Source organism: Delphinapterus leucas, chromosome 19, assembly GCF_059928025.1.
Source record: "Delphinapterus leucas isolate spDelLeu-1000000601 "Yukka" chromosome 19, BTC_Dleu_Yukka2, whole genome shotgun sequence".
Taxonomy (NCBI): Eukaryota; Metazoa; Chordata; class Mammalia; order Artiodactyla; family Monodontidae; genus Delphinapterus; species Delphinapterus leucas.
This window is the reverse complement of record NC_143147.1, coordinates 48,629,135-48,642,498: the sequence shown is the minus strand read 5'-3', so window position 1 is coordinate 48,642,498 and position 13,364 is coordinate 48,629,135. Positions and strand designations below refer to the sequence as shown.

Genomic DNA, 13,364 nt, shown 5'->3' with positions numbered 1-13,364 from the left:
TGCATCGGCAGGCGGACTCTCAACCACTGCGCCACCAGGGAAGCCCAATGTTAGCTATTATTAATAAAAGGTGCAGTCCCCGGAGACAGGCTGACCAGAGGGAGCCCTAAGAAGCCAGCCTCTAACTCAGGTTTGAGGGAACCTAAAAGTGCTCTGGGAACCTGGAAGTCTACAGGAAGCTTCCGGGTGGCCCATGGTTCTCTGGAAGAACTCATGCTAGCTCATGCCACCCTGCTTTCGCCCATGCTGTTCCCTCTGCCTGGAACATTCGTTCTCCCTTCTCTGCCTGGCTAAATTCTTTGTGTCTTTCAAAAACTCCCTGACTATAGTCCCAGCTCTACGCCCAGGGCTGGGTTGGGTCTTTCCACGGGGCTTCCCTGGACATAGCCCAGAGCATGAAGAAGTGATGTCTTCAGAGCAGGGCCTGAGTTCCGTTCACCTCTGTGTTCCCAGCACCTGCGTCTGTATCTGGCATGGAATGACGATGGTGGTGGTGGTGGTGATGATAGTTAACTTTTTTTTTGGCGGGGGGGGGGGGGTGGCACGCCGTGCAGCTTGTGGAATCTTAGCTCCCCAACCAGGGATCGAACCTGGGCCCCTGGCAGTGAGAGTGTGGAGTCCTAACCACTGGACTGCCAAGTCATTCCAAGAGCTAACTCTTCTATAACACTACCTAACCAGGCGCCATTTTAAGTGCCTTACAGATAACAACTCATGCGACCCTCACAATAACATTGTGGGGTAAGTACTATTATTATCTCCACTTTACAGGTGAGGAAATGGAGGCACAAAAAGAATAAGTACTTGTCCAGGGTCCCACAGCATATAAGGAGCAGAGCCAGGGTTCAATCTCAGGCAGGCTGGCTCCAGAGGCAGTGCCCTGAACCTCTACACCGGTGCTTCTCAACTGGGGCGACTCTGCCCCCCGAGGGGGCATTTGGCAATGTCCTGAGACATTTTCAATTGTCACAAGTGGAGGGATGCTCCTGGTATCTGGCCAAGAGATGCTGCTAAACATGCTATAAGCCACAGGACAGCCCCCAACAAAGAAGAATGATCTGGCCCCAAAGGTCACTAGTGCCAGGCTGAGAAATCCCAGGGTACACATGGTAGGAATCAGCACGTGTGCCGAGTGAATAAATGAACAAATGCCTTGGCACGGTCTTCGTTTGGGTTCCAGCTGACTTAGTAAACGTGAGTATGAGCTGGCTGCTGACTTACTGATGGGCAGCTCAACAGCCGGGTTGGCTCATCTCCACTCTGCCATTATCTTGCTGTGTGACCCCGGGCAAGTCACTGCTCCTCTTTATGCCTCAGTATCCACCCTCTGTACAAGGCAAGGTCAGCTCTGCTGCCTTAAGGCCCCTTCCAGCTCTGCTGTCCAAGAGTTCCACAGAAACCAGGAGTCCTAGGCAGGGGGACCAGGTGATGGTTGCGGCTGAAACTCCCAGCAGGAGGTCATGTCGCCCATGAACTCCAACCGTCCACTGAGTGGCCAGGGGTTCAGAGCCAGAGCCAGAGCAGTCTCTGTCACAAGTCCCACCCTGCCTGAGCTCGTGACTACACTGATCCCTGGCTACAGAGCCTCTTAGGTGGGCGGGCTCAGTGGGCTCAATGTGAATTGAGGGGGTAGCTCATTCCCTCGACAATAGTCCAGGGCTGGTTATGTTCTTATGCCAAGGGGGCAGAGAATGGAGGGTTGCACGCTCAGTTAGTTCCCAGGAAGGAATCCCTCAGTGGGAAAGCCCAGACTGGCAATGACCTCAACAGCAATTCATTCATTCATTCATTCATTCATTCAACAAACACTGAGTGTTCGCCATGTGCCAGGCTCTAGGCTTGGTGCTGGGATTACACGTATGAAGGAGACTGATGTGCTCCATATCCCCCGACCCTGCCCAGACAAGGAGCCGCTGTTGGCTGGGGACTTCCCCCGGGACCCTAAGGGAGGGTAAGTAGACACACTTTGGGCCTTCCTTCTCCCTGAAGACTGCTGTTCCTGACATCCCAGCTGACCACAGGCCTTGGGCTTCCTGGGACTTCACTAGGAGCCAGGGTTTCACTCCTAGCTTCACTAGGAGCCTCTCTTCCCCACTGCCCCCCGCCCCCCACCACAAAGCATACACTCATGGGGACCCCGACGGCTCCCTGTTGGTTTGGGGAGCTGAACTTTTCCAAGAGAGATAGGCTTCCCCAGACCAAGGCCACATCAGGATCCCTGACATTGCTCACCAGCCCTGGCCTCCCCGACAGCTCTGGAGTGGGCCTCCGGGCTGGTGGTCCCAATGTTAGAGTGCGAACAGGCCTCGACATACCCTCTTATGGCTCAGAGCCCTGACACGTGGTGAAGGAAGGAAACAAACAGACAAGGCCAGCCAGCATGACCAAAGTCCACCCACGGCCTCACTTAGCTAACTCTGACCAATCTCCCTCACTCCAAAGCCCCCAGGAGTCAGACCTCCCAGTTGGTTGGGGAGTAAAGCACAGGCTTTGGTCAAACAGTCCTAGCTTAAAATCCCGGGGCTGCTACTTATTAGCTGTGTGACCTTGAGCAAATCACTTTGCCTCTCTGAGTCCCCCTCGTCTTGTAAGATGGGAGTAACATGACCTGGTTTCCCTTCCCTAAAGTGTCTATGAGGTGGGGGAGGCTGAGGTTTCCCTTCCCTTGACCAGCTGCCAATCTTATTTCTCCTGGCAGGAGGGTTCTGGTTCCATTCTTTGTGGACTAGACCACAGGCCACACCAAGATCTGGAAATGGAAAAATCTATGATTCATAAAAACATCCCTGAGGGCCCCAGAAGGGGGTGGTGCTGCCCTGGGTTTGGCTCTGGAAAACCAAGGTCTCCTGCGCCCTCTGCTGGCCACTCTGGGTTCTCATCCCGTGGTGGACAACAATAAGAATTCTTAGAAACACCAGGCTCTTGGGGCCTCCAGGCAGCTGTGAGAGGAAGGTGACCAGCCCAAGACACACTGAACATGCAGCCAGGATCCTGCCCCAGCCCATCAACCGCCCTGCGACATCCGCCTCCCCCTATCCCGGGCATCACCATTTTCTCCCTGAAGTCTCAAGTGGGCCTGCAGGAAGAGCTCTGTCCCTACCTCTGCACTTGTCTGCCCGTTTCTGCCAGGACACCTCTCCTGGGGGCCACCTTCTGAAGGCATCCCCTCTTTCACCCCTTCTTCCCTCCAACCCGGCAGCACCTTTCCCTGACCTTCCTCCTCCCTCCGACCCTCACACGCATCTTGGAAGCTCAGGGCCTCCTGATTCTCCTGCTGGGGATGCAATATCCCGGAAAGACAGGGATTCAGGACCCATTCCCGTCTGGCCTTAAAACGCAGCCTACTGCTTCTGAAGGGCATCCACCATCTCAGCAGCATTTCATTCAACTGCTTCATCCTTCCCTGAGTACATCCACCCAGGCAAGCGGAAGCCAGGTGCCCAGGGGGCCTTGGGCCAGGGCAGCTGCTTACGTGCTGGATCAGCGTCTCTACGATCTTGTAGCGGTCAGGCATGTGGGTCACCATGTCCGCCATGTTGTCCTCGGACGTCCTCACCAGCGTTGGCCCGAAGACTAGGGCCAGGTTCCGGGGCTCCATCTGGGCAGGGGAGGGAAGTGGATGAGCATCAACATCCCTGTGAGCTCTGACTTCCAGCACCCCAGGCCTCCCTCACTCTGGGCCCTCAGGCCCCCAGCCCGACCCCATCCTGAGCTGACCCTGGCTTAGGGGCCGGATGCCTCCTTGCTGGGCATGGAGGTGCCTGGTAAGTAGAGAACAGGCCAGCTTTCAGCCCCACTCACGCCAGTCCCGGCACTCATGGGCAGTTCCCCACCTGCACACCCACACTGTGCTTGCTCGCAGTGGGAGAAGCCAGAGTGAGGACCCATTGGAAGTTCCAAGGGTGTTTTAGGACCGGGAGAAATCCTAAAGCTCCCCTCATTTCCCCCACCCCTCCACCGCAGAATCAGAAGATATAAGGGGTTTGCTTAGGAAAAGGCAACACAAGGGATCTGAGCTATATCAGAGGATAGATCTCCATCAGACCCAGGGCTCTGAGGCTCTCTGCCTCAGAGGGAAGATCCTCAGAAATTCAGGAGATGGCTCTCCAGGGAGAAGCACGGGCCAGTATGCAGGGAAGGGGTGGGGACAGAACAACCCTTAAGAAGGAGGGCGTGGCCAGAGGGGCTTGAGATGATCTAACCTGGAGGAGCTTAGAATATGCTGAGGAGGGACTTCCCTGGTGGCACAGTGGTTAAGAATCCGCCTGCCAGTGCAGGGGACACGGGTTCAAGCCCTGGTCTGGGAAGATCCCACACGCCGCGAAGCAACTAAGCCCGTGCGCCACAACTACTGAGCCCATGTGCCACAACTACCGAAGCCTGCGCACCTAGAGCCCGTGCTCTGCTACAAGAGAAGCCACCGCAAGGAGAAGCCTGCGCACCACAACAAAGAGTAGCCCCCGCTCGATGCAACTAGAGAAAGCCCGTGCGCAGCAACAAAGACCCAACACAGCCAAAAATAAATAAATAAATAAATTTATTTTAAAAAACAGAATATGCTGAGGAGACCCTGGTAGGCTTCCCTCCCCCACACTTCACATCAGGGCCTCCACCCACCTTGTTTTTCTCCGAGTGGTCAGCTATGGTCTTCAGATGGCTCACGAGGAATTTGAGTGTTTCATAGTAATGTCCTGGGAGATCCCGGATCTGGGTGGGAGAAAGAAGGGGCGTGGGACCAGGCTGTGATGACCTCCACCTCCCCACCATACCCCAAAGGGGCTCCGCTGCCATATCTCAGCGGGTCTGGAATCCACCCTCTAACTGCCCCTCCTCACATAGATGGAGAAACTGAGGCCCTGAGGGGAGAAGGGCTTGCTGAGGTGCTCGCCCTGTGCAGTCTGCCCTTTGCCCAGCAGCACCCCTCTCCTTACCAGCTTCCGCAGAGTCTGCATCCGCTCCCTCGAATCTTCAATGCGATTGGCCTCGATGAAGTCATTGTATTTGTCTAGAACACAGCGAGTACTCTTTAGAGAGGTGGGCCTCCAGGCTGAGGAGGCCCTGCCGGGAGGTCAGTGTTTTGTGCCGAGGCTGTTCCAGTCTGGGGGGGACTCTGTGGCCTTGTGTTCATGTGACCAAACCCACCACGGCTGCCCTCAGGTGCGCAGCTGACCTGGGATAGCCCAGGTGTGTTTGTTTGGAAGAAATAAGATCTCAGCTGCCTACTGATCCTGGAAAAGGGGTCCCTGCCCCAGCCTCCAGGACAAGGACACCACAAAGTTGGAAGAGAAAAGAGAAGGTTACCTAGAAAGAGGGAGGGGTCTTTCAGCCTCCAAATACCCTTCCCCCTCTGTGTCAACGTTCCCCCAACTCCCTTCAGAAAAAGTCCATGGGAAACTTTAAAAAATGGGATGTGTTAAGTTTATCCTAAAATTCATCTGGAAGAACGATGAGGGAGGATTTGCCCTGTTAGATACTGAAATATACTAAAAAGACAGCACAGCTAAGGCAGGTGATGAAGGATCAGGACAGATAAAGGCAGCACTTCAAGTCAGTTATCTTGTTGGGAAAATAAATCCATTTCTAGCTCACATAATACACAAATAAATTCAATTGCATGACAGAGCCAAAAACAGAAGTTATTAAAATATTGGGGAGAAATAAGAAAATACTTTTATAATCATAAGGCATTCTTAAACATGAGATACAGAATCCATTAACGGTTAACAGCTTGACTGTACATAAAATAACTGTTTTCAATTTCCATACTGAAAAGTTAAAAGGCAATGGCAGACCAAGAGCAAATATTTACAAAAACTAACAAAGGGTTAATATCCATAATGTACAAAGAGCTTGTCTCCTACAAATCAATAGGAAAAAAGACCAAGAACCCAGTAGCAAAATGGGCACATAGTCTGAACGAGCAGCTACAGAGGAAACGGTACAGGCCAATAAACTAGTGAAAAGACAGTTCATCTCTTAGTAACGACAGAAATGAAAATGGTAACAACAGTGAGATGCCGTGTTCTCGCTCCGATCAGCAAAAGTTTAAAATATTAATGACATCCAGTGCCGAAGGGGATGTGAGGAAGCAAAATCTCTTACGCTGCTACTGGGAATGTGAACTAGGGCTGCCTCCCCAGAGTACAACTTGACTTTAGCTTTCAAAATGTTTTCCAGGACTTTAACCCAGCAATTCCATGTCTACGAATCCACCTCCGGAACCCTGGTCCAGGTGTGCAGGAATGTAGGCAAGGAAAGTCACTGTAACACGTTTCGAAATAGCAAAGATGCGAAGACAACCTAAATAGCTAGCGGTAGGGGAGTGATTAGACAAATTACAGTCTATTCAGCCTAGGAAAAACTATGTGGTTGATTTAAAAGAAGAATGAGGTAGAGCTCTTTGTACTGACACGAGTGAATCTCAAAATTATAAGCCTCCTTCTGTTAAGAACTCAAGCAGTGGTGTGCTGGAGCCGCTTGCCCGCATGGGCTTCTGACAACCAGCTGTGTTTGGCTTTCATGTTGGTGACAGCAAATTGGGAGCTTGAAATCAGCCGTGGTGGGAGTATTTATACCATGGAAACTGGAAAATGCTACACATCACGGCTTTTTTCCCTTGAGAGCCAGATGTGAAACATTTACCAGTGCACCACTGAACCCGCCCAACTTCAAGCCCTACATATGCGAGTGTGTCTTTGTCACACGTGTAAGAGGGTCTGGAAGGAAACGCAATGCACTGTTAATAAGCAGCTCAGCAAATGGTCAAGAGCTGGGCTCTGGAGCCAGATGCCTGGGGCTGAACCCTGGCTCTGACACTTACAACCTCTGTGACCTTGGGCAAGTCACTTAACCTCTCTGTGCCGTAGTTTCTTATCTATAGAGGGGAAATAATAGTACCTACCTCATGGAGTTGTAGGGAGTAGTGCCTGGCACATAGTAAATGCTCAGAAAGTGTGAGGATAACCTCTGCGGACAGGGAATGGGAGGATGACAGGGACCCTTGTGTTTACTTGATTCATATCTGTACTACCTACATTTTTTACAAGCATGTGTTTCTTTTGTATTAAAACAAAAACCCCAAAAGTAAAACCAACACACCCAATTTAAAAAGTGGTCAGGATGCAACCTAGACAGGTATTCCCTCCTCCTCCCATCTTCCACTTCCACCCCCTACTCACCATCGGTGAAAAGAGGCTCAGGTAGCTTTCGGAAGAAGGACTTGAGCAGGCTGCTGATCACGTTGAGATCTTGCCAGCGCTGGGGAGGGGGCAATGACATCAGGCCATAGGTAGGGCCCTGCCCAGGTGCCCAAACCTCCACGCCCGCAGGTTCAGAGCCAGCCAGGCCCCGCCCAGGTGCCCACACCTCCATGCCTGTCCAGCCCTAGAGCCCAGTCCAGCCCGGCTTGGGCCCTCCCTGGGACCCACTCATAGCCAGCTCTCCCCAGACCAGGACTGTCTGGGCTAAGAAGACTCATCACAGTAGAAAAGAGTCCCCAGCTAGGTCCTAGCCCCTCCACCATCTGGCCCCAGCACCCCCCTGCTCCAGCCAGCCCAGTGGGCTCAGACATTTGTCCACGCAGAGAAAGAAGCAGGTCCCTTCCCTGGTGCAGGCACTGTGGGGGACAGAGGTGAGCAAAACCCGTCCCCGCACGAGCCTGCCCACTGGACCTCCATTAGGCCTGCTGGTGCCAACTCCTGCTTCCCAGCGCCCCCCACTTAGGGGAGTCATCCCGGACCCCTCTCCTCATCCATGACACAGCTCACGTTCATGCCTGGTGGCTTCCTGTCTCAGGCCCTTTGCACTGGCTGGTTCCCTCCACTAGAACTCGCCTCCCCCTGCCCTTCACATGACTGGCTCGTCCGAATCTAAACATCTTCGGAGAGGCCTCCCCCGACCCGACCATCGCGGCACAGCCGCCGTCTGTAGCACAGCCCTGACTTTTCTTCCTTCTGTGGGCACCTACCGCAGTGGATCATTCCTGTATGCATTAGTTTCCTTGTTCCTGCCTGGCGGATCTGTAAGCCACATGAGGGGCAGGGATCCTGTCTGTTTTATTCCCACTGCGCTCCTATCACCTAGCCAGCCCTATTAGCCTGGCACTTAAATGGTCTAAATCATGAATTCTCAACCAGGGCGACTCAGCCCCCAGGGACGTTTAGCAGTGTGTGGAACCGTTTGGTTTTCACAAGCGTGGGGGGGGGGGGGCACTGGCATCTAGTGGACAGAGGCCAGGGATACTTCTAAACTTCCTCCAGTGCACAGGATAACCTCCCACAAAAAAGAATTACTCTGCCCAAAGGGTCAAGGTTGAGAAACTCTGATCTAAATAAATGGTTGTTGAATACAAGAATGAATAAAAGAATGGCCGGCTCAGTGTCTCTCCTGTCCACCAGGGGGCACCATCAGCCTGCACAAAGTCAAGGATAACTCCCTTGAAAGGACCTGCTCAGAATAACTCATGTCCAGAAAGCAACAGAATGCCCCCAACAAAGACACACAACTCAACGATATACACACTCATTACCGTAGGTCCACAGCTTAATGCCAAACCATCCACAGGCTCGATGGTACGCTTGACTTCTAGCACTCCCCGTGACAAATGACACAAACTGATGTCTGAGACAAAATCACACACCCAACACACACGGCACGGCCCCACCCTGGTCCCTCTTCCCCCTGGATGAGGCCCAGCTCATGTGCACACCCAGTGTGGGCTCCTGCCCACCTCCCTCCACTGCCTCCTGGCCCTCCTGTGTAGGCTCTTCTCATCTCCCAGCTGCCAAACCCAAGGCCTTGCCCTGTCCTTCTTTTTTTCTTTCCCCCCATTGGAGAAAAATGTATCAAGGCTAAAGACTGGAAACTGAAACCCTTAACTACTAAAGAATACATAAATTATTTGTGTAATATCTGTATCATGAAATAAAAAGAGCAATAAAAAATATATGAACTCTAGATTTTTCAACAAAAGATGAATTTCACAAACAAATTATGGATGGTGATAATGCCATTTTTGTTGCTGTTCTGTTGTTGTTACTTACTCCACCTTTACTGAGGTACAATTAACAGATAAAATTGTACATATGTAAGATACACAGTGTGATTGATTTGATAAATCTATACCCTGTGTAGCGACTCACACAGTCAAGCGGATGAAAGCGCTTATCACCTCACATAGTTACCTTTTATTTTGTGCTGGGAATACTTAAGGTCTAATAGCTTAGCAAATTTCAGGTATACAATATTTAATTACCATCACCATGCTGTACCTTAGATCCCAGAATTGCCCTGTCCCTCGTGACCCCTCCTATGCCTAAGTATCTGCCCCCCCCATCCCCAGCCTCACCTGAGCTGCCCTCTCCTTCTGTCCCACTCAGAGCCTGGCCCTTGTAGTCCCCATGCCCACCCTCTCCCCAGACGGCAGCTCCCTCCGTCGTCTCACCTCTGTGCCCCAGCGTGACCCCACGCTCACTCCCCAATTCACCCTCGGTCTAGTGCCCGATTATGCATCACCCCCATGTGGGTGACTTACCACCACTCCAAGTCCAATGCGGTCCCTACCTGACACATCCTCCCTCTCCTGCCCTACTCCCCTGGTCTGCCAGGGACAGATACCACCAGCCTGCAGCTCAAATTTTTAGCTCTTTCCTACCCCTCCTTCCTCCCTCTCATGCAGCCAACTCCTAGAGCTGCTCCCATCCTCCTTACCCCCTCCCCCTGGGACCACCAAGACCTCCTGACCCCTCCCACAATACCGGTAATTTCTTCCCTAGATGCCCTGCTCTGGGCCTCCCTCGTTCGTATCCATTAGGCGTAAGCTAAAGCACTACTTCCTCAAACCCTACTCTCATTTATGCCTCCCCAGCTGAGGAGCCATCAAAGGCTCCCTACTGTCCATTGGCTCAAGGTCAAAGGCTTTAGTGAAGCCATCAAAAGCCCTCTGTCCCCTGCCCTGGGCCTCACCCTCTCCACTGCCAAGCCCAGGAGGTGGGTCCATTCTCTGTCCTGACACTCAGACCCTTCTCTGGGATTTTGGAAAATGCTATCACCCGCTGCCTGGACTGCCTTCCTATTCATCCTTCAAAGATTTCAAACACCTGCTCCAGTCCCCAGCATCCTCTCCTTCCTCATCAAACAATCTGGTCCTTGATGAGAACCAGCTTTTTCTCCTGTCCACTATTCCACACGTACTCATCTTGTCTCCCTAGCTCCTTCCCAAGGACAGGAAGACTACCTTACATTTTCACATACAGCTTCAGAGTACTGTTGACTCATGGGACTTCACTGTCCAGATCCATGGTTTTCCAAAACATCTTTTCCAGCAGAGCGCTTTTTGTCAAGTGAAACGATACATGAAAACCCAATATGAAAAAAACCGACATAAAAAAGCAGACAGAGCAAAGCAGGTTACTCTAGATGGGGGGTCCTGGCCTCCCACAGCGCCTCTGGGGAACCTTAGGGTTCTGGGAAACACTGGCCCTGCTGCAAACTCTTTTTTTTTGTTGAAATATTTATTTGGATCTTTTCCCCAGTTTTACTGAGATATAATTGACATATAACCTGCTGCAAACTCTTTTTTTTTTTTTTTTTTTGGCTTAAATAACAGAGATTTCTTTTCTCACAACTCTGGAGGCTGGGAAATCTAAGAACAAGGTGCCGGCCCTTTCAGTTTTTGATGAGGGCTCCCTTCCTGGTTTGCAGGCAGTCACCTTCTTGCTGTGTCCTTACAAGATGGAGCAGGTGAGGCAGGGAGCTCTCTGGTGTCTCCTTTCTCAAGGACACTAATCCTATTGTACCAGGGCCCTGACTTTATGACTTCATTTAACCTTAATTACCTCCTAATCGGCCCTATCTCCAAATACACTCATCTTGGGAGTTAGGGCTTCAACGTATAAATTTTGGGAGGACACGATTCAGTTCACAGCACAAGAGAAAGAGGAGAGATGATTGTTAGAGCAGAATTCTGGAGGAATCCAGAATTCTCCAAAAGAGGATTGTGAACACTGTTTAGAAATATTAACATTTCTCTCTATAGCAGAAATGACGAGTTGTAGTGAAAGTACGGAAACATTTTTAGACAGGACAGACATTTCGGAAGTCTGCATTAGACGGCCTAGGTCTTCTTTGGAATGCTGCACTCTACCTCCTTGGTCTGCTGTTATCCACTTTTCAGAGTTATTTGATAGTTACTTTATATGTTCTGTCCAGGATTATTAGATGCAATCAGTAGGAAAGATTGGACAGAGCGTGTCTGCTCTATCTTAACTGGAACCAGAGCCCCGGTATGTAATTTTTTATTCCTGCTCTAAACACATCATTTTTTTAAATTGAGGTCTAGTTGATGTACAGTATTATATGTTTCAGGGGTACAGCATAGTGATTCCCAATTTTTAAAGGTTATATTCCCTTTATAGTTACTATAACCTGCTGCAAACTCTTGTGTCGTTGTCAGATCCCTTCACAAGCTGCTCTTGTCTCATCTGATCAACGGCTCACGTTGCCAGCCGCTCCAGCAAACACCATATACTCCCCTTCTAACCAGGTGTCTGCAAACCTTGGCCCGTAGGTCAAATCCAGCCAACGACCTGATTTTGTGTGGCCCTTGAGCTAAGAATGGGTTTTGCATCTTTAAAAGATTGTGAAGAAAAAGAAGAGAAGGAAGAGGATAAGGAAGAGGAGGGTTTGCAACAGACCATGTGGTAACCAAAGCCCTGGAATACTTGCTACCTGGCCCTTTACAGAGAAGGTATGGTGACTGCCGGCAAACCTTAGGGGCCCACGCCTTTCCCCAGGCTGTTCCCTCTGCCTGGAGTGCCCTTTCCTGGCTTTCGCTGGCTTTTCGTGGACTCTATTCATCCTCAAGGCCCAAAAAACTGTCACCTACCAGCCTCTGTCTCCGGGCTCTCAGGCCATGGCTGCAGCTGGGGTGATGCCCTTCCCCACGGCTGGCCTGCAAAGGCAAGTTGCGTCTTGCCTTGGGGCCCTGACCCAGTGCCAGGCACACCACAGGGTACAATGAACACAACAGACACCACCACATTGGCCCCCCTTCCATAGGCCGACGCCCCCCAGTCACACTCACCTCATCCTGCAGGTTGATGTCCCCGGGGCCACGGTTGAGCTGCTCCTGCAGGCTGGACACCACTGCGTTGTTGCCTGGCACCCGGTAAATGCCTGTGGACTCCAGCCCCCGTGCCTCCACAATGCGACAGCATGCAGCCACGATCAGGGGGACACGCTGGGGACACAGCAGGGCAGGGGTGTTAGGAAGAGTAAGAACAGCATTCTCTGGGAGAAAATACTTGCAAATGATATGACCGACTAATAAGGGATTAATAGCCAACATACATAAACAGCTCATACAACTCAACATCAAAAATACAAACGACCTGGGAATTCGCTGGTGGTCCAGTGGTTGGGACTCTGCACTTCCACTGCTGGGGGCCCAGGTTTGATCCCTGGTCAGGGAACTAAGATCCCACAAGCCGCGAGACACGGCCAAAAAAATAATAATAATACAAAAACCCGATTTTAAAAAATGGGCAGAAAAAAAAAAAAAAATGGGCAGAAGAACTGAATAGACATTTTTCCAAAGAGGAAATGCAGATGGCCAAGAGGCACATGAAAAGATGCTCAACATCGCCAGTCATCAGGGAAATGCAAATCAAAACCACAATGAGATATCAGTTCACACCTGTCAGAATGGCTGTCATCAAAAAGGCCACAAATAACAAATGTTGGCGAGGATGTGGAGAAAAGGGAACCCTCATACACTGTTGGTGGGAATGTAAACTGGTGTAGCCACTGTGGAAAACAGTATGGAGGTTTCTCAAAAAAACTAACAGTAGAGCTACCATATGACCCAGCAATTCCACTCCTCAGTATATATCCAAAAAAACAAACAAACAAACACTAATTCGAAAAGATACATGCACCCCAGTGTTCACAGCAATATTATTTACAATTGCCAAGATATGGAAGAAAACTAAATGTCCATCAAAGATGAATGGATAAAAAAAAAAGATGAATGGATAAAGGAGATGTGATGTATATAGATATCTCTATATAGATATCTTATCTATCTATCTATCTATCTATATACACAATGGAATACTACTCAGTCATAAAAAAGAATGAAATTTTGCCATTTGCAGCAACATGGATGGACCTGGAGGGCACTATGCTACGTGAAATAAGTCAGAGAGAAAAAGACGAATACTGTATGATGTCATTTATATGTGGAATCTAAAAAATAAAACAAACTAGTGAATATACAAAAAAGAAGCAGACTCACAGATACAGAGAACAAACTAGTGGTTACCAGTGGGGAGAGGAAAGAGGGGAGGGGAAGTATAGGGCTAGGG

At 50.5% G+C, this 13,364-nt stretch overlaps 1 protein-coding gene across 1 annotated transcript in view; it reads right to left on the bottom strand.

The window, feature by feature from the left end:
• ARHGAP23 (Rho GTPase activating protein 23) overlaps positions 1–13,364 on the bottom strand; it is a 54,427-nt gene that overhangs the window by 15,261 nt on the left and 25,802 nt on the right. Inside the window, 5 exon segments of the mRNA XM_089901176.1 lie at positions 3,473–3,598; positions 4,618–4,707; positions 4,932–5,005; positions 7,179–7,257; positions 12,083–12,238. Of these exon segments, the coding sequence (XP_089757302.1) occupies positions 3,473–3,598; positions 4,618–4,707; positions 4,932–5,005; positions 7,179–7,257; positions 12,083–12,238 (525 nt within the window).